The sequence below is a fragment of the Theobroma cacao genome, chromosome 6 (assembly GCF_053813885.1).
Source record: "Theobroma cacao isolate CCN51 chromosome 6, ASM5381388v1, whole genome shotgun sequence".
In the NCBI taxonomy this organism is placed as follows: domain Eukaryota; kingdom Viridiplantae; phylum Streptophyta; class Magnoliopsida; order Malvales; family Malvaceae; genus Theobroma; species Theobroma cacao.
Genome location: NC_142644.1, coordinates 28,986,325 through 29,010,571, shown reverse-complemented (window position 1 = coordinate 29,010,571; position 24,247 = coordinate 28,986,325). Strand labels below are relative to the sequence as shown.

The 24,247-nt window shown below is 36.8% G+C and overlaps 5 protein-coding genes and 1 pseudogene across 6 annotated transcripts; 3 read left to right on the top strand and 3 right to left on the bottom strand.

The window, feature by feature from the left end:
• Positions 1–312: 312 nt before the first annotated feature.
• Positions 313–1,683, top strand: LOC18596764 (cyanidin 3-O-galactoside 2''-O-xylosyltransferase FGGT1 pseudogene; annotated as a pseudogene).
• A 315-nt stretch (positions 1,684–1,998) lies between these two features.
• LOC18596763 (28 kDa heat/acid-stable phosphoprotein-like protein) lies at positions 1,999–4,512 on the top strand. Its single transcript, XM_007025437.3, has 8 exons — positions 1,999–2,252; positions 2,721–2,758; positions 2,856–2,933; positions 3,055–3,141; positions 3,237–3,271; positions 3,439–3,524; positions 4,070–4,135; positions 4,230–4,512. Exons 1-8 carry the CDS (start codon positions 2,186–2,188, stop codon positions 4,262–4,264), a joined length of 492 nt encoding a protein of 163 aa, XP_007025499.3. The 5' UTR covers positions 1,999–2,185; the 3' UTR covers positions 4,265–4,512.
• A 140-nt stretch (positions 4,513–4,652) lies between these two features.
• Positions 4,653–6,205, top strand: LOC18596762 (uncharacterized). The gene is made up of 2 exons (XM_007025435.3): positions 4,653–5,323; positions 5,835–6,205. The coding sequence occupies exon 1, from the start codon at positions 4,957–4,959 to the stop codon at positions 5,296–5,298; it is 342 nt and encodes a 113-aa protein (XP_007025497.3). The 5' UTR covers positions 4,653–4,956; the 3' UTR covers positions 5,299–5,323; positions 5,835–6,205.
• Positions 6,206–6,665: 460 nt separating this feature from the next.
• Positions 6,666–9,487, bottom strand: LOC18596761 (ras-related protein RABA1f-like). The gene is made up of 2 exons (XM_007025434.3): positions 8,972–9,487; positions 6,666–7,333 (listed from the first exon to the last, which is right to left on the bottom strand). Exons 1-2 carry the CDS (start codon positions 9,190–9,192, stop codon positions 6,901–6,903), a joined length of 654 nt encoding a protein of 217 aa, XP_007025496.1. The 5' UTR covers positions 9,193–9,487; the 3' UTR covers positions 6,666–6,900.
• Positions 9,488–13,002: 3,515 nt separating this feature from the next.
• On the bottom strand, positions 13,003–15,622 carry LOC18596760 (WUSCHEL-related homeobox 9-like). The gene is made up of 4 exons (XM_018122721.2): positions 15,309–15,622; positions 14,208–14,963; positions 13,635–13,884; positions 13,003–13,391 (listed from the first exon to the last, which is right to left on the bottom strand). Exons 1-3 carry the CDS (start codon positions 15,436–15,438, stop codon positions 13,640–13,642), a joined length of 1,131 nt encoding a protein of 376 aa, XP_017978210.2. The 5' UTR covers positions 15,439–15,622; the 3' UTR covers positions 13,003–13,391; positions 13,635–13,639.
• A 5,166-nt stretch (positions 15,623–20,788) lies between these two features.
• Positions 20,789–22,977, bottom strand: RAC2 (RAC-like 2). 2 transcript variants are annotated; one of them, XM_088807146.1, is made up of 8 exons: positions 22,825–22,977; positions 22,545–22,726; positions 22,322–22,409; positions 22,103–22,212; positions 21,926–21,989; positions 21,606–21,670; positions 21,410–21,475; positions 20,789–21,107 (listed from the first exon to the last, which is right to left on the bottom strand). In XM_088807146.1, the coding sequence occupies exons 2-8, from the start codon at positions 22,641–22,643 to the stop codon at positions 21,006–21,008; spliced, it is 594 nt and encodes a 197-aa protein (XP_088663272.1). In that variant the 5' UTR covers positions 22,644–22,726; positions 22,825–22,977; the 3' UTR covers positions 20,789–21,005. The 2 variants fall into 2 exon arrangements, with proteins under 2 accessions (XP_088663272.1, XP_017978060.2); XM_018122571.2 differs by lacking the exon at positions 22,825–22,977 and having other exon boundaries at positions 22,545–22,808.
• Between the last annotated feature and the right edge of the window lie 1,270 nt (positions 22,978–24,247).

Below are 24,247 nucleotides of genomic sequence, written 5' to 3'. Positions count from 1 at the left end.
CAATCTCCTGATTAGTACAATCCTTCCTGTTGAGAACGGGAAATATATTCTCTCCTCCAAATTTGGCATATTTTGGTTTTCGTTTTCTAAAAAGGCCTTCTAACATTACTCACCAAACATATTTTGAGTACTAATTTTGTGCTCTCCAGGAAACTGAAAACAGAGAAACCAGGCATGCTTTTAAAAAGGGAAACCAAATGATAAGGTTCCCGGCATTGTATTTAAGCAATGCAAGGATTGCATTTAAGGGACCCCAGTTTGTTTCCTGATTAACTGAGCACCGTATTTTGGATCTATCACTCAACACCAACCATGGCTGACAAAACCTTTCACATTGCATTGTATCCATGGTTTGCCCTTGGCCATATTACTGCATTTGTCCATATTGCCAACAAGCTAGCAGAGAGAGGCCACAAGATTTCTTTCTTCTTGCCTGCCAAAACACAGCGCAAGGTTGAGGCTTTCAATCTCCACCCGGATCTCATAACCTTCATTCCGATCACCGTTCCACACGTTGAAGGTCTCCCCCATGGCGCTGAAACAACAAATGATGTTCCTTTCCCTTTGCATCCTCTCATTATGACCGCCATGGATCTCACGGAACCTGATATTGAAGCTTCCCTCCTTGAACTCAAACCCCATTTCGTTTTCTTTGATTTCACTTGCTGGTTGCCAGCCTTGTCTCGCAGGCTAGGCATCAAGTCCGTGCTTTATTGTATCGTTAGCTCTGCAACTATTGGATATCTTCTTAGTCCAGCAAGAAAGATTCTTGAGAAAGGTTTGACAGGGCATGATCTCCTGGAGCCTCCGAAAGGTTTCCCTTCTTCAAGTATCAAGCTGCGCACCCATGAAGCTCGAGGGTTAGCTGCTGTAACAACAATGGATTATGGAAGTGGTATCTCATTTGTGCAGCGCCAGCTAAGGTCTTTAAGTGACTGTGATGCTATCAGTTTCAAGACATGCAGGGAGATTGAAGGGCCTTTTTGTGATTATATCGGACACCAGTTTGAAAAGACAGTGATATTCGCAGGACCAGTAGTGCCAGAGCCACCAAAACTGGCGTTAGAAGAACGATGGGAAAAGTTATTGAGCAGCTTTCAAGCTAAGACCGTGATATTCTGTGCCTTTGGGAGTGAGTGTGTTCTCAAAAAAGATCAGTTCCAGGAATTGGTTTTAGGCCTTGAACAGACAGGTTTGCCATTCTTGGTTGCCCTGAAACCACCAATGGGAGCCGAAACAATAGAGTCAGCATTGCCAGAAGGGTTCCAGGAGAGAGTACAAGGAAGAGGACTCGTTCATGGAGGTTGGGTGCCGCAACAATTGATCTTGAGGCATCCTTCCGTGGGGTGTTTCGTCACTCACTGTGGCTCTGGCTCTTTGGCAGAGGCTATGGTGAATGATTGCCAATTGGTATTGCTGCCTAATGTTGGAGATCAGATCATTAATGCAAGACTGATGGCTGGAGATTTGAGAATTGGAGTCGAGGTTGAGAAAGGTGACGAAGATGGACTTTTCAAAAAGGATGGCGTTTGCAAGGCCGTGAAGGCTGTAATGGATGATGATAGTGAAGTGGGGAAAGAGGCAAGGGTCAACCATGCTAAATGGAAGGAGTTCCTTCTAGGCCCAGGGCTTGAAAATTCTTACATGGATGCTTTTGTAGAGAAGCTGCATGCCCTGGTGTGAGACATGATCATTGAAGCAAAACCTCCTCTTTAGAAGATTTGTTATGTATTTAGCAAGAAAGTAGCACAAATGCTTAATTCTTTAATTAAAATTCACATTATTCAACAAATGAAGTGCTTTTTTTGGCCAAAAAACCAGTGAAAGCAAAGGAAAAGTTTTACTTTTTAATTAGGAAAATGAAAAGATTTATTTATTTTTTCAATAATACGGAGTGATATTGAGGGGCAATTGACCTGCGCCGTCAGATCATTCGCTCTGCTATATGTACGCCTCAGATTCCTATAACCGAAAAAAGGAACAAGGGGTTCCGATACGAACACTCGCACATAAGAAAACTCCAGACGGGGGCTGTCTAGGGTTCTTCGAATCAGCGAGGAATAAAACGAAGAGCGATAAGCCTCAAATTAGCAATCTTTACTTCCTTTTCGGAAAATTATCTGAAAGAGTAGAAAAGCAGCCGTTCGTTATAGTCGTCGATTTTCTTTTGTCTCTGTTATTAACAATGGGAAGAGGGAAATTCAAGGCTAAGCCCACCGGTCAACGCCACTTCTCTACTCCAGAGGAGCTGCGTAAGAACTCTTCTTCTAATTTTTTTTCAATTTTCTGTTTTTTTCGATGTATTTTCTCAAGAAAATTCAAGGAAAGGTAGAAATTTTCGATTTTTTTATGGTTTTATCGGGAGTTATGGAGGTATATGCACCGTTAATTTTATGATCGACAAACATAGTTGAAATTGCATAATGTTATTTTAATTTGTGAAAGGTTGATCTGGTTGGGCTTTTTTCCCCGTAGGCTTTGAATATATATAATTCCACAATGGATGCTAGAAAAAAAGTTAGAACAGTTGTTTTTATGAAATTTTATGTTGTCTGCTAGAGTAAATTTTAGGTCAATTTTTGCTCGTAAAGATTGCCGATAATACTGAAACATCGTCTGAGTTAGGGTTAACTGATGCTCTTTCTTCTTCAATCAGTTTTGAGAGCACACTGCCTAATCAAACCGTGTTTTGCTTCATTTATGATTTTTTGTGTTTGCAGTTGCTGGTACCTCTTCTCGTCCTCGCACATTTAAGCGGGTACTCTCGCTTTCTAACAGACGCACTCATGCACAGTTTTATAGGCATGTGTCCTGTCAAACTATAGAACTCACTCTTTGCTCTTAAATGTTGTCAGCAAGAAGCTGAATACAAAGAAGAAGAAGAAGAAGAATCTGGACAGGAGTCTGGAGAAGAATCTGATGATGAAACTGATGTAAGTACATACTATGATCGGGCTTTGTTAATTGTATGCCAATTTCTTCTGCATATGGTTTGGATTATTGTTGTGAATGACTAATGAAATCTGATGTTGTTTCCTCTTTGCCAACCAATAGCAAAAGCGCAAGGGAACTCAAGGTGTTATTGAGATCAACAATCCTAATCTGGTGAAGCCAAAGAATTTGAAAGCTGGAGATGTTGATGTAAGTTTCACAAATCTCGTTATGAATTGTTTCAGTGATTGTATGTTATGTACATGCTTTATTCTTTATGTTTTGATTTGTTCTCTCATGTGCAGACTGGGAAAACGACTGAACTTTCAAGGCGTGAAAGGTTTGTAAACGCTCTTATTCTTTTTCCTTTTAATTCTGCTTTGGATACTTTTTAACTTATGGTTTGTTTTTTGGGTCTATTCTTCTGTCTTGAGCTTCATCTTTGTATGTTTTTATATGTTCCTTGTGTGAATGCTTCCATCTTATATTTGTTCTATTTTTTTACAGGGAGGAATTAGAAAAGCAGAGAGCCCATGAACGATATATGAGGCTGCAGGAGCAGGGGAAAACAGAACAAGCGAGGAAAGATTTGGGTAAGCTAATCAGATATTGCTATACCTCATATCAAACTTCCTTGTGTTACTTTCTCCACCTATCAGATTCAAAATATAGGTTAAGCTGCAGATACTAACCTTGGTTTATACTATTTTGGTCATTTGAGGCGATAAGCGCAGCTACACATACTTCAGATTACTTCAGCATATATAAAAAAATTTAGTTACCATGCCAATTTTCAATTTATCTTGCAGCATATGATTCCCCTGCCTCTATTTACTCCAGTTTAGGGCGTACATTAATCTGAGGAGACATATTTGCCTGTGTGAGAATGAACAAGCTTAATGCTTCTAAAAATCTCAAACATGTCAGATTGCTTTGCATCCTAACTTACTACTACAAGGCCTATATATACCTAATCACCACTCTTCACTGGAAAAAAATCACTCAATCTAGTTAATTATGCTTTGTTCGATGGTTACGGACAGTCTTCCCTTTGGGGCTTCAGTGTACTGCCATTTTTCCCTTAAAAGGAAAGACAAAAGAAATAAAAAGACTTATTTGGAGTTTAATTGTGATACAGAGCGCCTAGCCCTTATACGGCAACAGAGGGAAGAAGCTGCTAGGAAACGAGAAGAAGAGAAGGCTGGTAAGACTCTGGAGCCACGACGATTGTTTCTAAACTAGTTTTCTGGTAGTAGACGTTTTGAAATTAATGAACATTCATATTTGATTGTTTTCAGCCAAGGAGCAGAAGAAGGCCGAAGCTCGAAAATGACTTTCTTACAAAGCATATACAACAAGTTTTTCCTTTAGTGGAAGAAATATGTGCTTTCTACAGTTTAGGCAAATAGATGGTTTATATTTAAAGATTTTTCCTTAAAAAAGTATTGTTCATTATACGACATATATAAATTATTTTTTTCCATTTGGTTTGAAGTGAATAGATTTCATTATGCTCTGAAAATTGTACTGGCTGTTATGGAATTATTGTTTGTTTAGTAGTATCAAGGATTCATTGTCAAAGTTGAATCTCGGGGATTGGGGTGAGGAGGGAGCACTCTGCTCCCACCTTGAGCTGGGAAATGTTGCAGCAGCGAGTCAGACCTTGTTGACTTTTGAATGTGACTTCATTTTCTAGTTTAAGAGGGGGAAATTACCTCATTCAAGGCGCATTTAATTGAAAACAAACATGAAAATGAGGGACCGGCTTTAAGTCCATTGAAGAAGAGAAGATGATCATGCATGTCCTCCGGTCGAGCCAACAACAAGGAAATTCACCAAAATTACAGTACTGCTAATAATTTAAGGAAGAAAAAGAGAAAGGATAAAGGCGGATCATCTTCTTGTTGCCATGTGTTCTCATCTTTACAGCTGGCATTAAAAAGGTCGAAGCAATATATGAGTGTTCAGTCTCTCCAACTACTTCTTGCTTCAAACTAAGATTTGCTCCTCAAAGTTGAAGTAATCATGTCAGAACACCAAAAGCCCGAACACCCTCAAAACCTGCCTCCTTCTTCTGCTTCTACTTCTAAATCGATCCCAGAACTCGGCAACAACACGGCCGCTGATTCCTCGGGCCGACCGAAGGTCCGCTATCCGAACCCACCCGACCTAACAAACCCGGACCCGGCAACACTGAGAGATCAATGGAGGTATGCCATCAGGCAGTACAGTAGATGGTACTCTCACGCCTGGGGCACTGCTATTCTCGCTGGGGTTTCGTTTTTTGCCCTCGGTTGGATCATCAAGGGCTCTAATCCTCTTCCCTCCTTCAAGTCTGATTCCGACAAAAACGATCATCCAAAGTGATCTTCGATGTTACATCAATTTTCTGGTCAGTTTAGTTAGTTTTTCTGATTTCTTCTTGTTGGGTGTTTGACTTGATAATTGCAGCATTTGAATTAGGTTTCTTTTCCATTTCTGGTTCTATATCTATATTGTTTTAGCTCTGAATTGGGATACTGGGTTTTTTTTTTTTTATAGTATTTGAATTGGAATTAGTAAACCATGTTAGAGAATCTTTTTTATTTAATTTATTGAATAAGAATTAGCATTCCAAACTTCCGAGGGTCCAGGGGTCAAGCTCACAAGCTTTAAAAAAAATTCAGCTTGCTTTCTGTATGATAGTTGTATATGCTCAAAGTCTTCTTCGCTTCCTGTTTTCCTGCAATGTTATTTCGTTTATTTCATAGATAATCCACATAAACGCAAAGGGCCAAAAATTTTGAGGGGGTGCAGCGAAACAAGACTATGTCTGCTCAATGGGCATGCATTTTACAACTGCTGTGTTGTCCGCTATATAATTGTTCACTGTTCTGAATTTCGCCTACTTTGTTTCTTTGTAGACAGTAGATAAGCTTCTTGGTTCGACTGTTGATCCAGAATGAACTTTACTGTTGGGGAGGCCATGACGACCAGGAAGAAAAGCTGCTGAAATTGGTGTTAGACAGCTGAGCTTGGAAGAGATTGTTGTGTATAATCCAATCATAGTTTTTGTTTCACTTTGCAAAGAGTGATCGGATCTTGATGAAAAATGAAGTCCTCATAATTTGGTGTTTCTTTTTAACCCACTTGTCTTGTTCACAGAAGCTCTATCGGCTTATTTGAGTATGATGTAAAGTTTCTTTCTTCAGGCAGTTTATCTGTTAAAGCCTGCCAATGTCCAACCTTGCAGTGAACTCTGTTGTGTGATTGTGGTTGCTCCTTTTTCTTTTCATTTCTTTTTTAAGGAAGACATTAAAGTTCAACGATGCTGAGGAAAGGGTGCTTCATTCTTTTCCTAGCCCTCTCAACATGCCCTGTAATTGGGCCAAGCAATTTTCACTGTACACTGCTCTGCCATGTACGGCCAAACGAGGAGAGCAAACGAATTCATTTCTTGTGAACTAGGGCAAACAAGATGATCGGAATCATCATCATGAGCACCTCAACACTGTTAAAAGAGCCTAGCTTTAATCGTTTACGAAAATGAATGAGCATAACTGGCATCTGGAGAACAAACAAGATGCTATACGAGGAGCTTAGATTTTCTAACATAATCATACACCCCCTAACATCAAAGGCTCAAAGCATAGCAGAAGGACAAGCTTTATAAGCTAATGGTCAGACAATGATTCGAAACAAACTTAAGTAAAATTAAGATGATTTAGCACTTAGAGCAATGAACAAAAAAGGAATTAAAAGCAAAATGTTTGAAATTAACAAAGAAAAACAACATAAAACCATCAATCTTAAGTCCTAGAGTTTAAGCTAATTAACATAAATGAGTTGTGTTTAGCATCCAGAGCACAATGTCAACTGGTTAATACATTGTTGATGTTTTCTTCTTTGTGCTGTCAGGAAACTTCTATGTAGATATGAACAAAGGCATTAAATTTCAAAGATAAATATCTCTAGACTTATTCCCCATGCTTAAGCCGAGCAACATCCAACTTTCTTCACAGCTGATACATCATCTTTTGATCCTACATTGATCGTCTGGCCTTTGGGCAAAGCTGCTGGGTCATCCCCAATATCTAGAGCTTTCCTGCTTACAACACGATAAATCTGGGTCAGCACTTCTGTGAAGGCATTCTCAACATTCAGAGACTCCAGTGCAGAAGTTTCCATGAAGAAGGTGTTCTCTCGTTCAGCAAAAGATTTTGCATCTTCAGTGGCAACTGCTCGCAAGTGACGCAGGTCTGCCTTGTTCCCAACTAGCATAATCACAATGTTGGCATCAGTGTGATCGCGAAGTTCCTTCAGCCACCTTTCTACATTTTCAAATGTAACATGACGCGTGACGTCATAGACTAGTAAAGCACCAACAGCACCACGGTAGTATGCACTGGTTATTGCACGATATCTTTGGCAAAAGACAGTATACAGAGAAATTAGATAACATTCCTAGAGCTTTATGAATCATGATTTGCACCAAATTCAGGAAAAAAAATGTCCAGATATTTGTAAAAGGTGATCCATAAACGAAAACCAGCCATAAAAATGCTCTATTTTCTGCCTACTTTTAAAGTCTTTCTTTGGTAAGCCAGGAATAATACTTTAAAAGTAACTCCCCAACAGTTATTAAGTATAGCTTCAAGAGCAAAGGCAGGTGAATAAAGCACAGTGAAGGAAAATTAGGAATCAAAGAAATTTATATTTATAGGTCAAAGCAAGGAACTCATGAAGAAACTATTCCCTTCATTGTGGAAAGGAGAAAAAGGAAAAAAGTCCTGATCCAATTAATGCTAACCCATAATGTACATTGCAGAAGCATGTCTGAGAAGTTAAACGAAGTAAAAAGATGTGATATCCCATTTGGAACCTATAACTAGCTAGAAGAAACAGAAGCAATCTTCTTAAGACTGCCTTCTTTAAAATTTTCTTCTCTTCTATGTTAATAAAAGGAAACCAAATGGGAAACAACTAGGTCTAAAATGACATTTTCTCCTTTATTCAACTAACTAGAATCATAATATTTTTAGCCAAAATAATGATCATAAAGCCATATGTTAGTGTATGGAACTCTATAACAATATTACCCCAGCCAACTCTGTAAATTTGAATAAGAATTCCCAGATCAACATCCATTCCAACGAACAAAATGAAGTGCTAGGGGTATGTACTCCATTCCCAAGTAGTAGGTCCCAAGGGTTGGTCCATTGGTTGCCTGGCTTATTACCCTAGTCATAGATCAAATCTTTTACAAACTAAAATTTGATTTAACAGCTTTATAAGGATATCACTACAATGTTTTTATGCCTAATTCCAATTGTCATCAACTAATTCCTGGTTTTATAACTTAATATCTCTTCTATCCTTCTTATCCTCATTAGCAGTAATAGTTAGTCCGATAATGAAAGAAATACTACGCTTTCTGAACTGGATAAACAACAAACAGTCAACAAAAGGAAAGAGAAAAAAAAGAAGAAAAGAAAAGTTTCTTGGATGGTCATGTAAAGCAATAAGCATTATAGACAAGTACTAATATGAGAACAAAGGCCACATTAACATAAAATATAAATTCCAAATTCGCAATGTTTCACTCCAGCAATCAAACAAAGAATTGGCAATCAATACAAAAAAACAAAGCAGGCAACCGCATTACAACAGAAGGTCCAGTTTCCTATTGAGGATGACGTAGTTATTATAATCCACCAGCTCCAGCAAAAAAAACAGGCTAGCCTTACTCTATTCCAGAGGAAAACAAAAGATCTAATATTCAATACAACGACAAAAATGAACATTAGCAAGTAATTTCCTTTAACAAGACAATCTGTTGTTTCCAATTGAATTACCATATGTATTGCATTACCCAAAAAAGCTATACAATTCATTCATTTGCAGAACGCAAATCTCAAAAATATCTCATTTTGCAAAATCCCAACTTTCAGATGACAGCAACAAAGGATCCAAATCCACGAATTAAGCAAAAATGAACAGTAAATCAAGAAACCCAGATCAAGATCTGCACTCAAGAAAAAGAATGGCCAAACGCAAATACCTTTCTTGTCCGGCAGTATCCCAAATCTGAGCTTTAACAACCTTATCATCAACATGAATGCTACGGGTGGCAAACTCAACCCCAATAGTAGACTTAGATTCAAGGCTAAACTCGTTTCTTGTAAATCTAGACAAAAGGTTGGATTTTCCAACACCGGAGTCACCAATCAGGACAACCTTAAACAAGTAATCGTAGTCATCATCCGCCCTGTAAGCTCCCATTTCTCTCTTATGTTCGTTTTTGTTTTCCCTCTTCTTGTTGTTTTTCTTTGTCGTCCGATGTTGTTTTCGATTGGCGTCAAAATATTTAAAAAAGAATAAACAGAAAAAAGGAAAAAGAAACGCGTTTTTTTTTTTTCTTGTTATTGGGTACGTGTTAAGGTAACATTTTTCCTTTTTTTTTTTTTTAATTCTGGGATTTGGGAAAGTCTGGAGGAAAAAGGAAAAGAAAAGAACACAGCTGAAAGCTGGAAGTCTTTAGTTGGCAAATGGCTATGATTATGATGGCTGGTGGTGGGCTAACCAAAATTAACCTCTTTTCACGAGATTTTGGTGAAAAGTTTCTGGCCATGGCCTAATTTTGTTTTTTAACCCCAACTTTTTTTATTTTTTACAGTCCTTATCTGCTCGTTTTCACCTTTTTGTTTTCATCCAACAAATTAGATGGGTTACTTTTTAATATAATATTTTAAAAAGTTTTTAAACTATTTAAAAATTTTAAATTAATTATTAGTTTTATACTACATTCAATTAAATGTTCGTATTTTTATTTTAAATTAAATAAATTTTTATAATTATAAATTAATTAATTATTATAAATTAAAATATCACTTGTTATTTTATATTCATGTCATGTTAACTTGATATTGATATAATACTCGAGTATTTGACTCATTGATTGATGATAATGGCCTACCTAAAGAGTAGAGCTTGAATCTCCTTTCTCAAATTATAAAAAAAAAAAAAAAACTTGATATTGACATAGAGAGTGAAAATATGATGTGACAATGTTATCATTATTAATTATGATATATCAATATAGCACGTGCACTATGTTATAAAAAATTGCAAGTGATATTTTTGTTAATAATAATTAATCAACTATTAATTATAAAATTTTATTTGATTCAAAATAAAATTTTAAATAATAATTTATTTAAAATATATTAAATAAGTTTTAAGTATTATGTTTTTTTCTTTAACATGTGAAATTTGGAATTCATTTCTTTTAATATATTTTGAAAGATGTGGACACCATTAAACTACATGTAGATTCTTGTTTTTGTTTTTACACAGAGATGTATGAAATGTCAATCTAAGGACACAAAATTTGATTAGATCAAAGTGTATGATTTTGACCACTTAAATTTGAATTAAATTGGAACATTAATTCATGATCACAATTCATGTCTGTCTCTATCAAACAAGGAATACATTTCTTTATCAAATACTTTTTCTTCATCTTAATTTGTGATGTAAAGCTTTGAAAATTCTGAAATAGAGAAATTAATTTTTGCTGTTCTTTTTTGGGTCGTTAAGGTTCATGTAGAATTGGTTAATTGTGGGACTAAGGGAACATTGTCGTATACCATTTCAAAGGATATAAAAAAATAAAAGAAAAATTGTAAAACAAAATTATTGATTTTCTTACTATTTTGGTTTTGTTGTTACAACTAACAGCCTTTGTCTGAAATCATGAAAGAGTAAGGAATGGGCAAAAAGGGAAAAGAAACGAATGAAGATCCAACTTTAGTGGCTTGATAATCAATTAAATCATCAATTATAGTTAGGAAGCATATCTGAAGTGAATGATTTACATCAACCAAATAGCTAATAATGTCATTGCAATGAATCATGCATGAGTTGTTTAATGTCTAATGAACAATTTAGATAAAAAATGGTAAAATAATTCAAGAGATAATGAAGCATGGATCATGTAGATAAATCAATCTTAGATAACTGATTAGTAAGAATCAATAATAGGATGAGATGGACACATAAAAGCTAAAACAAAGACAATAACTAATTATATAAAGAATGAGAGTTTATAGCGTAAAGCAAACAACATCATGATTATCTTGAAGAATTCAAGAAAGGGTTTGAATTTATGTAATTTCGCAGAAGAAACAGATAGAGGAAATACCGACAAAGAAGATGGGATTGGTCAGTAATGTGTTGCCCAAGGGAATCGTTCTTCAGCCCATTGGCCATCTGCTGGAGAAGTCCAACTAGACAAAAACAAGGAACCAGAGAATTAATGGACTCAGAGCCCAACAGAACGTTCGACAGGATGAGTTGGATGAAATTTTCTTCTTTAACTTATAAATCAAAGTAGATTAATAAATCCTTAAAAAAAGAGAGTATTTCTTTCTTTCTTTCTTTCTATCTTTGTACCAAAAACTTTTTGCATCATCTTGAAGAGTTGAACAGAGAAAAAGTTGTGTTGGTGATTGGAAAAATGCATTCTAATCTTTGTATTGTGATGCAAATGGATTGTGCCCCAATGATACGAGCTTTTTCATGGCGGATGGAGCCTGCCGATCTTTTTGGTTTGCACTTTGCATTACACTTTGGACAGAAGTGCCTCTGCAACAAAAGAGCAGAACAATCCAATCAAAGACACTGTTGGCACACCTAATCTCCCCACGTGTGGGCATGTATAGAAAAACCTGACCACTCTGCCTACGCCACGTGTTCTGTTAAATGTACAGGTCTCCCATTTCTCAGCCTCTGGACCCTGCCCAAGCTAGATAGATTAGCAAAAACCGAAAAGGGGCTTTGCACGGCCAGCCATTGCTTATTTCTCCATCCACTTTGGAATCCAAGTTTGATGTTTCTAAAGGGTCGGAGTAGTCATGATTATCACTGTTGATGGTTCATGCAAAAAGCACAGTAAATCTTTGCGAAATGTGACGTACTGGGGAAGCAGCTAGCAAAAGGCGAGGAATTTCTTTTCTTTTTCGACATATCCAACTCGCTTTGTCAAATCGAAAAGTGTGAGGCCTGAGGCCTGAGGCCTGAGAGAGGGTTAACACTGTTCTCACCAGAGTGCACGTAAAAAATCTGCACCACTCAACACCAAGGTGGATTCCCGCTCCTTTACCCCACTCAGCAGATCATATAGCTCAATGCTGCCAATACCAAAAACAACAGGCAAATATTTACAGACCGACCAAACCCCTTTTTGGGGGAGCGGTCAGGGTTTTCACATTCATGTTAGAAAATAGTTCGAAACATTAAGTACTTTGGTCTTCGGTCGCTCTAAGATACACAGATGGCCTTTGAATAGGTTGTTTGATGTTGGGTGAATCCTAAGTAAAACCCTATTTTTGAATTACAGACGGACAAAGTTCAAACTCTTTGCAATATTTATCGTGTACAACAAGTAAGACAAATTTAGAGTCCTACAGGAGATACATGATTAGTTTCCATGATTCTCCCTATCTATATATTGTCCCTTTAGAACATCTTTTTCAAATTAGAATTAAACTCGTCTTTGCCTAATTAATAAGCCTGCAAATGGGTAATTAATCATTCCAAAATTTCAAATAGTAATAACATAGAACCGATGAGTCTTGTATGCATGAAGAAGTACAGCTGCCTTGCAATGACATGCTTGTCAACAGTAGGTTCTCGAGTTTTTTACTGTTTTTTTTTCTTTTTTGCTCGCTGAACGTTACAGAAATTAAGGAAGTCACTTTGGCTTCCAAATTTGTTCATGAAGCAGGTAATTACCCTATGTTGATTGGATAGTTACACACTTTAATTGCTCAGAGATGAGATATAGCCTCCAAGACAAACAATTAAGAGGTTCACATCAAGAATTTGGTTGCTGTGACCTGACTATGATATGTATTAAATTTTTTGGTACACAATCTGACTCTTTTAATTTCACAGTTGCACAGAAAAGGAAAAACCCAAATCGATTCATTTTAGCTTGGAACAATACTCTAAACCCTAAATATAGGAAAATCTGCAATTCCTTGAGCTACTAAATGGCTGCAATTTCTGAGTGGCAAATATATAACACTATGGAAAAATAAGTTTTAGTTTTACTTTCTTAAAGAAAAATGAGCAAGTAAAACAAAAAACTGCCTGAATTTATGGGAGAATGACTTCACCATAGTTGAACATGATCATGAAATTATAAGTTGTAGTGTAGGTAATAACTTGTATCGTTATTTCCATGCATGTTTAAAGCAAAATTACTAGCATATTTCATACATAAATTGCCTTATAGCAAGATATTAGAGAATACACTGGTGAACAACGCTTTCATACTATTCCAGATACAACCATAATATATAGAGCCCTAAGGACTATACCTAAAGCTACGTTTCAACCTTGAGAGAGAGAAACGAGGGAGAGAGAAAAGATAAGGACAGTGTCAGCCTATGTCATCCATTTCCACATTTCTAAACCTGCAAATCAAGAAAAACACAGTAATCAACAAACTTAATTGGTGGAGCAGAAAGCTTCCAGCGTTTACACGAGAAAAAGGAACTTATCTTCAATTCTTAGAAATAACAAGCTGTCATGCACATTGTTATCATATGTTAGAAAAAAAATTAGACATAATGGCATTGCAGGGAGATGATGTATTACTACTTGTATATTTGATGACAGTAAACAAATTTAAGAAAGGGTTTTACAAAGCTTGTCACCTTCATTATACGGAGAAGGGGATTGATGAGCGCACCAAATAGTAAAATCCACCATGTTGAAGAGGCTGCACGGTTACACCCCACTCGTTAGTGAGAACAGGTTGACCCGAGGAGTGGATCAAGACAGCATCATCACCGAAAGCCTCCCGCACGTTGAAGGGCCCCACGGCCACCTCAAAGGCTACATCATTGATAAACACCGCCGATCTAGCCGCACCGCCGGGGCCCACTACACCCGATTCCCCAACACCTGCCAACAGAGAATCACTCAACGTACATATATAAGACCAAGGCAGTAGTCAATTTCAGAGAGAACAAGCCATGCACACGTCCATCTAGAGACAATGATGATCGCAAATCCCGGTTCTAAATGACCATTTTATCCTCATTCCTTACCACATATGACCAAAAAATATTCTCCCCTCGTGTGCAAAAGCTTTTGGTGCATCAATTAGTCCATGAAATATTGGTGTAAATTCTGGTAGACTGGTACTAACCTTTTCTACCAGTAACGACAAAACTTATATTAACATCCCTAATTGTGAAAGAACAAAGAAAATTGAAAATTTTTACCTTGAACGTGGTTGATATTAGATGGAACAGTAATAGTAGCAGTGGTGGAAGCAGTGAGAGGAGAAATTGTGTGAGTACTAGGAGCAGTGGAACCAGGGTAGTTAAGCTGGAGCTGCATCTTCATCTTTTCTTCATGTGCTTTCTTTGAAGCCCCATTGTTCAATATCTCACTCAACAAAAGACTTGTACAGGGTCCAACTGGTTGTTCAGGAACTTGAACCATATTATTTAGCTCAGAGAAAACAAACCCTTGCGTAAATCCGGTTCCTGCAGCAGCCTGTTGCACAGGAAAGAAAAAGGGTTCGTTCAAGAATTCGTTTTGGGGCTGATGAAAGTAGGCCTGGTTCACAGAAGCAGTTGGAGAGTTGGAAACATCGATGACATTTGGAGAACTCATGGAGAGAGTACTCTTGTTAGCTCCTTTTGGTGAAGATTTCTCGGAAGAGGATGAGGAAGAGGAAGGTGCAGTGATGGTGGTAATATTGGTCATTGGAGGAGTTTGCTGGGATTGTTGTTTAGAATTTTGGAGGTTGCGCTGCTTGTGTTTGCTTCTCGATTTTCTGTTCTGGAACCAGTAGAACACATTGGCATCGCCTACTTGGCCATACTCCTGCAATTGAGCTCTGATTTTCCTTATCTCATCCCTTGGTGGGTTAACCATTCCGGAGTTGAATATGGCTTCCAGTATGCGAATTTGTTCAGGTTTCGGGTTCCATCTTGGTTTAGGCTCAGGACTACGCTCTTCACATCCTGTAACTGTTGCAGTAGATGTTAGCATAAAATTGTAAACAATTCAAACAACAGATTATAATTATTCATTTCTCTCTTGGGTCACGTCATTCAACATAAATAATCAAGTACTATAAAAGATTATCAGTTGAAAGAGCAAATTAATGAGATAACTGATGACTTATTTATGTAGGTCATGACAAATCCGAGATGCCTGAAGTAGGAAGGATTTCAGGTGAGCTAGACGGCTTTAGCTGGCCCTTTTTCATGCTTGAAAATGGTTGAAGCAACTAATTAAGTGTAAAAAGAGAACACGACCTGAATAAACCTTGGTTGAAGGTTCTCATTGCAGCTGCGAATTGTGTCAATTACCTGAGGTGTATGGGGCTCTGTGGCAACCACTTGACATGAGAGATGGGTTGATGTCGGGCTGCCATTGGTGGTGGGTGTTGCAGGGCTTGGATTTGAACATGCTAGGCCAGTGTCTGTTTGACGAAGCCATGATGATGATGATGATGATGATGATGATGATGAAGATGTTGATGTTAGTGGCCAAAATCTAAGCTAGATATCTAATCAAAAGTAGCCAACCAAAAGAGAAACAAGAAATAGAATTGCCCTTTTGTTTCTCTAGATTTTGGTACTGCTTTGTTCTAGGCAAACATAACAACTCTTCTTATAGCCTCCTCACCTACCCTGTGATAATTTTTCTCTCAATTAAATAGACAGTCATTCCCATCTCCCAAAGAAAATATAAAAATCATTTAAATTTTTTTTATAAAATAATTATATAACAGGCGAAACCCACAACAGGAATCCCCTGCTAAAAGATAAACAAGAAAGGAAATCAAAATAAATGAAAAGGGGAAGATTGAAAGTACTCTCCCATCCCTTCCTTACAATTTTACATTAAAACTGAAATACTTCTTTTCTACTCAAAGGACAAGCCAATTCCCCCGGACTAGAAGCAAAGGAAACATAGATAAGAATACATGTTGGTGTTTAATTTAGAATCTTCATCAGAGGTGACAGAGAAGCTCTTAATGCAAAAGAGAAGTGAGTAAGGTTTGAAACTCCAAAGAGTGGAGAGAGAAAAGAGGGCTTCTTTTTCTTTTTTTCTTTTGTTTTTTGCTTTGGAGAAATGGGCTGTTCTGATCAGCTTGTCTCTCTTTTCTTTTTCATAATACTATTTCTTTTTCCGGTTCTCTATGGAGAGAGGATTCTTTTGCTCTTGCAGTGTATTAATGGAAGGGTGTAGGGGCAGATATAAGTGTTGGATTATTCTAATGGAAAAGGTTGTTGCAAAGAATAAATAGGGGGTAGAAGGGGTGTTTGAAAGTCAAGAAGGGCATGTAGGGGTTGATACTTTGATTGGAATGAAGTGGTGGGATAGTAATTGCAACCTCACAAGCTGTGGTTTATTTTGGGCAAAGTAAGGGGGGGCTTTGGATTGACTCGAGGGCTTTATTTATTGTTCATTTGCACTAGATTTTTCTTTTCCTTTTGTTTCTTTCAAAATTAACCCTTCATTCTTCCTCTTCAAATATTCAATGTTGGATTTATAGGGAATTAAATTGAGTAGTTCCAAAATCAAACTGTAAACAGGGCAAAACAATCGTGTACTTTTGTAGAGGATATTGCAATTACAAGCCCATAGGCCATAGGGTATAGTGTTGGTATGAAGCTAGGTGATGGCGGTCATCCTCCAAATTCTATTGTTTTTCTTAATCAGAATATATATAACTGAGATGTTTGCACAACAACTGGCATAAGAAGTTGAAAGTCTTCCGGAGAGTATTGGCATTTAGAATTATCCATTGTTACTTATTCCTTCAATGAAAAGGTTCAAATCAAATCTCTTCAGACTTCTCCCTCTCCCTCTCTCAAATTATTAAGGTGTACCCAACAAATTAAGATACCCAAGTGAATATACATTTACATTACCGGCGATCATATTATGCTGAAAATTAGACGACTATATCCAAGTGATTCATCAGCAGCACTTCTCATTCCAAGAAGAGCCATGTCGGAGAGTGCAGAGTACTGTTGGTCAAAATTTTCATGCTTGCAACCGAACGAAACTAGCCTCCGATTACGTGAAAGATACACAATTTTCGCTCATCTTGTGTAAAATTGATTAGTATGTGAAGAAAGTCATTAAACCAGTCGAGCTGATCATTTACAATTAAGTTATAGTTAACGCCAAAAACCAATATTACCATGGTTGTAAAGATATAAGATGGTAATTTTGATCTGTTTGTCAGATTCACATGCATGCATACCGCTGCTCAATTTGCAGTAGTGAGTTGTGACTCGTGAAAAGATGGCCAAAGCAAACAAAGAAAAGTTGAATAAACTCTCTCTCCCTCCTTCATCTCCCCATGCAAAGAATGAGAGGGCGTTAAAGATCTAGTGGAGGGGGGGTAGGATTAATTGTTTGGTGACTTCGGGGTCTACGTGGTGTCGGTCCCATTCCGACATGTAAAGTTTACACCAAGCTTTGGTGCGTGCCATCTCACCTCCTCACTCAATTTTTCAAATCCCCTTTGTCCACCTCTTCTCCTGCAACCTCCCTTTATTAATTTCCCCTCTATGTTAAGTTTACACCAAGGGTACCTTTTGTTTTATTTTATTTCTGAAGAAGGAAAAAAACCACAGGGACACAGCTTGTCATCAGCATCCATTGCCACTTGACACAAGCACTTAATATTTGCTACATGTCCTAATTTGGGTCACTTCTCCCACGTTATTCAATCACGGCTTGCTAATATACTTTCAAAACAATCCCTAGTTTTTCTTTTCCCCTATATTGATCGCTTTTTCAAATTGAATTAGTCTTCTTTAGAACAAGCTGTCATAATTCTTAATGCTATAAACTATCAATCACAATACGAAGTTTGCAAAATTTGTGTTTCATACTACTACTAGGTATTGAATTATTCAGATCCATCAATTATTAGTATATTTAGGCCTGCACGCTTTAATAAAAAGTGAAGATAGTATACACACAGTCGAAGATAGTTCAATCCTCCACTCTTCCAAGCTCTGACACAAGGAACATATGGGACCATGGCCTCTTTGTAATAACTAAGTAGTAGTATAGTATAATAATGCTTAAGTCTTTTGTTTTTTCCTCTCTTTCTCTGTTTGGGGGAGACAGACAGGAAAGTTAGCAGAAAGTGCGAATGACGATCCCATCAAAAGTCTTTAGCAAACTGAAGTAGACCACTGTACTCGGAAAGTCTTAGCTTTGGCACTTTGGCTCTTATTATTTCGCTGCCTTTGCAAACGTGTGTTGCTGCTATGGCTCTGTTAATTATGATGATGCTGATGAGAGTCTAGCAAAAGCGAACCATACCCCCATGACCATGACCCCTCCCTCCCTTTCCCTTCCCTTCCCTTTCTTCCCTACTCTTTAAATGATCTTTGCAGGAGTGTTGGGGGTGGGAGGGGGATCTCTGCTGCAATTCCGTACATTGCCACAACATTACTTATTTATTGGTGTTATTTCTATTTCTGTGTCATTTTCCCTTTCTGCTCATTTTTTCTTCTTTTCTGGTCCTACCAATTTGTCTATGAGAAAATCTGAAAATGAATTAACTCTCCCCTTTATGTTTGGGTTAACTTTGTGATTAACATATGTATATGTGTAATGATTAACTCATCAGCTTTGTTAGCACGAGTCTAATTCTTGTAATACACAGCAAAGTTGATACCCCATTTTTCCACCATGAATGCATCATGATACAGATGGGAAACGGTGAACAAATTTCAGTTAATTTTTTTGAAGCCTATAAGGTGAATGCACATGATTACAATAAATGTTGTTTGGTATTTAATCAAAGTAAAAGGCAACATGAAAATGGGTATGTGTGTGTTAGCTAGAAATGCGCTACAAAGAACAGTCACTTAATGCAAACGTGCTTGTAGTAAATACTCAACATGCTAAGCTTAAATGCCTAAATTTGGGTGCACATGCAACCACCATATAATATTCCACTCACTGTTGAAGATTTTTAAGACTGCGATTCTGCCTTTTTTTATAAAGTTATCTATCCATGGCACAGAAAAACTTGGGAGAGGATTTGAGAGTAATGTCATTGTTTGGAAAATTTAGTGGCTCATCCATTGGTGGTTCATTCTTTAATCACTTTAAACAAAAAAGGAAAACATTATGCACTATCAACTTACTTTTTTTTTTTGTACTTCTTCCTCTATGAGATTCCTAGCTAGCTAGCCATGAATTGCAATGATTTGAATGCTGTTTGTAACAAAGATTTGGTATGTTTCTGCACTCTTTAGTTCACAATCAACAGTTTTGACACCACCAAGCATGCATACTATCTGCAATCAACCTTTTCTTCTGCTACAAAACATCCATGGAGAGCTTGTAAATGACAGGCAATTTGATGTTGGACTTTCCATTCCCAGTTTTGCTAATCATTGAGAAAGAAGGGAAGAAAAGCAAAGCTCTAGAACTGGCTATGGCTTGATTATAGTTTAATCCGGGAATCATGGACACATCCTCTTGGGAAGTACCCCCATACTTCCCTTCAAACAAGATTAGTTTTGCATTGACCCCTACTTAAATTATTAACTATATATGCATCAATATATAATATGTTCCAATCATAAACCAAACCAAATCTCCAAGACTTCTTATTTTATGGCGATACAGACTAGGAATGTCAAATGCCGGTACCTACTTGGAAGAATAGATTGGAATATTGTATTTCTTATTAGGAGAAATGTTTTGTACTTAAAAATTATTATTAGTGCTTAACATACATTCTTAGTGAATAGAGAATCTTTTTTACTTGTCTCACAAAGGGGAACATCGTTTGAAGGATTTCAAAAAGAACTGTTAGTTTGACTGTAATTAAAGTAATTAAACCCACCTTTTCTAGAAGAGAGAAAAGGAAAGGAAACAGGAGCCTATGGTTTTCAATTCCTAGTTTGGTCGTGCACATGACCTTGGCACTTTAGTTCATGGCACCTCTGTACTGATCACATTCAAAGTATAACTCCTAGGGAAAAACGTGTAAAGGAAATGGAAAAGTCAATAGCAATGGCCTTTAAGAACTATGACTTTGATTAGGATCTGATGGCTGTATCTTAAACCTCTGGCCTTTCCCCTTTGACAATCTGGGAGAAGGGGAACTGGGTCTACAACTCGATCATCAATGAACAGGTTGAACTAATTAATTAAAAAGAATTAGTAATTAAACAGGGGTCAAATATTTTGGATTCTGAGAAGAAGAAATTAATAGGTTTAGACTTTAGACCAAGGGAAATATTTATTGGTGGATATGCACAATGCATCAACTCCTTATCACCCAATGAAACTTGACCATATACAAGTTCTGCATGGTTCAAGGGGCATGTTAGGCGGATCTCGAATTGCTTGGTCTTGCAGCAAAGAAGAATGACATATTAGGATCCATGTATGTTTTTTGTTGAGCACAAGAAGTTCAGTTTTCTCAATCAGATTGACCAAGGATTATTAAGCATCACTGTGATAACATATTTTCCGGGGACCATTGTCCATAGGAACCGTGTCTTGGAAGAAAAACAAAGAATTTGTTGTCAAATGAAGTAAATTAACAAGCTTGACCATAGTGTTAGTTGAGCTTAAGTTGCAAAGTTTTCATGTATCTTGGAACCGAAAAACCAATGTTGAGGCAGACCGCCAACCGCTTGTAAAACAGTTGCTTCCTTATTAAATTGATGCTATCTTGAGAAGTACTCCATTGTGAAAGTACGCAAATGTTCTCCAGTAGAATTGCAGCCTAACCTATAACTCAGAAAATTGTAAAGAGGCTCTGGCATGTGTAAAGCTAGCCATGGAAAAGAAGATTAAAATGAACTTATACAGCAAAAACTGAACCCGTTCCGTAATTGGTAGCATTATGGTTTGACTCATTATAGAGACTTCTAATCTCTTCTTAGAGATACTTCATAGCTTCATATGAAATTTATGCAAAAAAAAGGAGTAATAAAAAGTATAGCAGATGGTATTTATCTGCAGACAGTTTTTGGAAAGTATTTGACTGTAATGCTGATTGAGATTCAAAGGAAAACACATGATCTTCGCTTGCTGCGAGGCTTTCTCTTTGGCTTTGGTGGCCTTAAAGCAACCTTTATTGCAGCATCAAAAACAGTCTTCACATTCTGAAGAAACAGAACAAAGGAAAGTTAGCCCTTTAAACTTTTGCAGTTCTGCACAGTTCATGAATCTTGTTTACAATACATTAAAATCAAAGCAAATTGCTATTAATGTAGTGCATATCATTGAACAAAATTCGTAGAGGTAGACTAAATTCTTCATTCAAGTACAATCTATAAAATTTCTTTCATGATCGATATTCTAGCACAAAGAACTTTTCTGATAAACTTACTATAGCTAAAATGATTCAAAGGGTTTAGGAAAAATTGGTAAATTCTAGGATAAAGGGTGCACAGAAATAGGGTACCTGTTGGGTTTTGGAACTGCATTCAATGTAAGTAACTGCTCCTATCATTTTCTTTAGTTCCTCTCCCTGCTCACCAAGTTTTCATTGAATTAAACAATAAACTACCAGCATTAGTTGGAACAATAATTAAGTATATTTTTGTTATGAATAGTAACATAATTACTTAAATCTTAAATGGTTAAAATTGTAAATTTGCCTGAGAAGTTGTTGTTGCTGTTGCTCCTGGGTGATCACTCAAGTACTGCTTGTCATCTCGCAAATCTGCATTCAATTAGAGTCAAAGATAAAACAGGATTGTACAAAATTGAAAGACAGAATTGAATAATCCAGAGAGTGATCTGATATTCTAACTGTACATTCTAACCAAAATGAAATAAGATGTTTATGTGTAATCAAATATCCTGAAATGCAGAGTTAGATGCATAAAATACAAAAAATAGTAATTTTGTCTTGTTTCTGTAGCTTGGTATTGTCTCAATCATCTTCTACTGATTATAATGATGGGGAATAGCTTACCTAGTTTGGTTCCAACAAGCACAATTGGCACATTAGGAGCATAATGCCTAAGCTCAGCTATCCACTGCTAGCCATGAATTCAATGTTCATGTCAAAGTCTAAGAAGTTAAGGACATTAAATTAAAGAAAACATCATAGAAAACTGGAAACAAGAAGTTGGGATGCCGGTAAAATTGCCTTTTTGTAGATGTTTTCGTAACTGGCCTTGCTTATCAGAGAAAAGGCTAGCAAAAACACATCAGCTCCTCTATAACTCAAAGGTCTTAGCCTGTTGTAGTCTTCCTGTCCTGAAATTCACAAATTTACTGAGAGGTCACAGCATTGATTTGAATGATCAGTAATATCACAGAAATGCCGGAAGGCCAGGATTTTAAGGCTGCAGAATCATGAACTTACCGGCAGTGTCCCATAGGCCAAGGTTCACTGTGCTGCCATCCACCACCACATTGGCACTGAAGTTGTCAAATACTGTTGGAACATAATCCTATCCAAAAAGAAAAACCCAAAAGGAAACACAGAAAAAAAATTGCATTATTGCCACTTTTCTCCTGATGTCATAATAATCACCATGATCAAATCCCCCCAGGACCATGAAATATTCCATGATCCCCATCAGTACCGTTGGAAAGGTATTGCTAGTGTAGGAAATGAGCATGCAAGTCTTTCCCACCGCTCCATCCCCCACTGTGACGCACTTGATAAACCTTGCTGTGCTCATTCTTTCCGTGCCCTTGTTCTTCTCCCCTCCTTGCAGCTAAGACAAGCTTCTTTCACTGATCCTTAATTTGATTCCCTACAATTCTATAGTTATAAACAACTATGATCAACTATAAGAAGTAAAGGGGAGGAGACTGTGAAGTATGAAAAGAAATGGAAGTCCGAGGCCGGCTTTTAACAACCTTCTACAATCCCATCACCCAACTTTAGCTGTAGCTGATCCAATATAGAAATGATTGCAGGGTGGCTTTTCTTTTCTTTAAGTGCAAGGACATGGCTAGAAATGGGTGACTAAAGTAGGTTTGGTGCTGGTGTTAGTTGGTTTAAGTGTTGAGGAAGGGAAGGGCAAAAGAACTAATGATGATAATAACATTTGATAAGAAAGGAGTTGCTTAATTAGCCAATACACCATAATGGAATTAATAACAAGTCAAAAAGTTGTACTATCCTTCACAAGGTGTCATCTGAGTGTACACCATGATTATCATTTGGTGCTTTGTACTTGTTCGGGCTGACCTCAGCTTAGCTTGCCTCCGCCCCCACCAAGTTTTCGAGACTTCACAACAAAGAAGCCAAAAACAATGGAATTAGTTATATTTACGGCATTTACACTCATCTGCACAACGAGCTAACTTTAGTAATTTATACACAATAGAAAATGTCCGAATCAAGCTATCTATCTGGGGGTCAATAGTAAAGGACCCATCCAAATGGCAGAGCCCAATTATATGAACTTGTTAATGCGCCTCAGGCCTGAACTGAGAATGGTCTAAATTGTCATTATGAGGAAGCTCAAGCCTGGATCCAGCACTTGGGCTTAGATTAATGGGAGAAGAAGAAGACTAGCATCAACCTGGACCACAAATCAATTCACAACTCACCTCCTCCCCCAAAGAGATTAGGCGAGAAGAAAGACTCCAAAGCATGTACCTATGTCAATTTTCTTAAGATTATGTTGTTCATCACTAAATATTTAGTAAATGTGTGCAAAAAATATTATAGGTGATAAATTTCGAGAATATAATTTAATTTATTAATTAATTGTGCTTTACATTGACAAAACAATCCACTATGTCTTTCATCGACTTATAAGACTTTTTTGTGGTAAAACAATATAAAAGAACTCTGAAAATATTTGAAGAAGGATGAAAGATTATCATAATTTGTTTTTATGGTTTTTTCTAAAAGCATTTCTATGTTCTTTTGAAACCATATAAATTCTATTTAAAGACAAAAAAGATATTAATACACAATGTCATCCGTAGGAACAATTGCAATAGTTAATTATCATTTAATTTAAAAAAAAACTTTAATTAAAAATAATAGATTACAATTTAATTAGTTGCAACTCTCAAGAGCCATTATTAAATAATTACATTAATTAAATGTTATTTAATTTAATTAATTAATTACAAGATCAAATTATGCTCTGAGAAACCTAATCATGGCCTAAATTTGAAATCACGGTCACTTATTCCTCTTTGTTCAAAAGACTCTCTTCCTTTTAATCTTTCGCACATAGGATTCTGTCACGCACTTTTAATATTGGAAAATATGCAACATATTTATTTTTTTATTTTATAGCAAAATATTTTTTTAAGACAT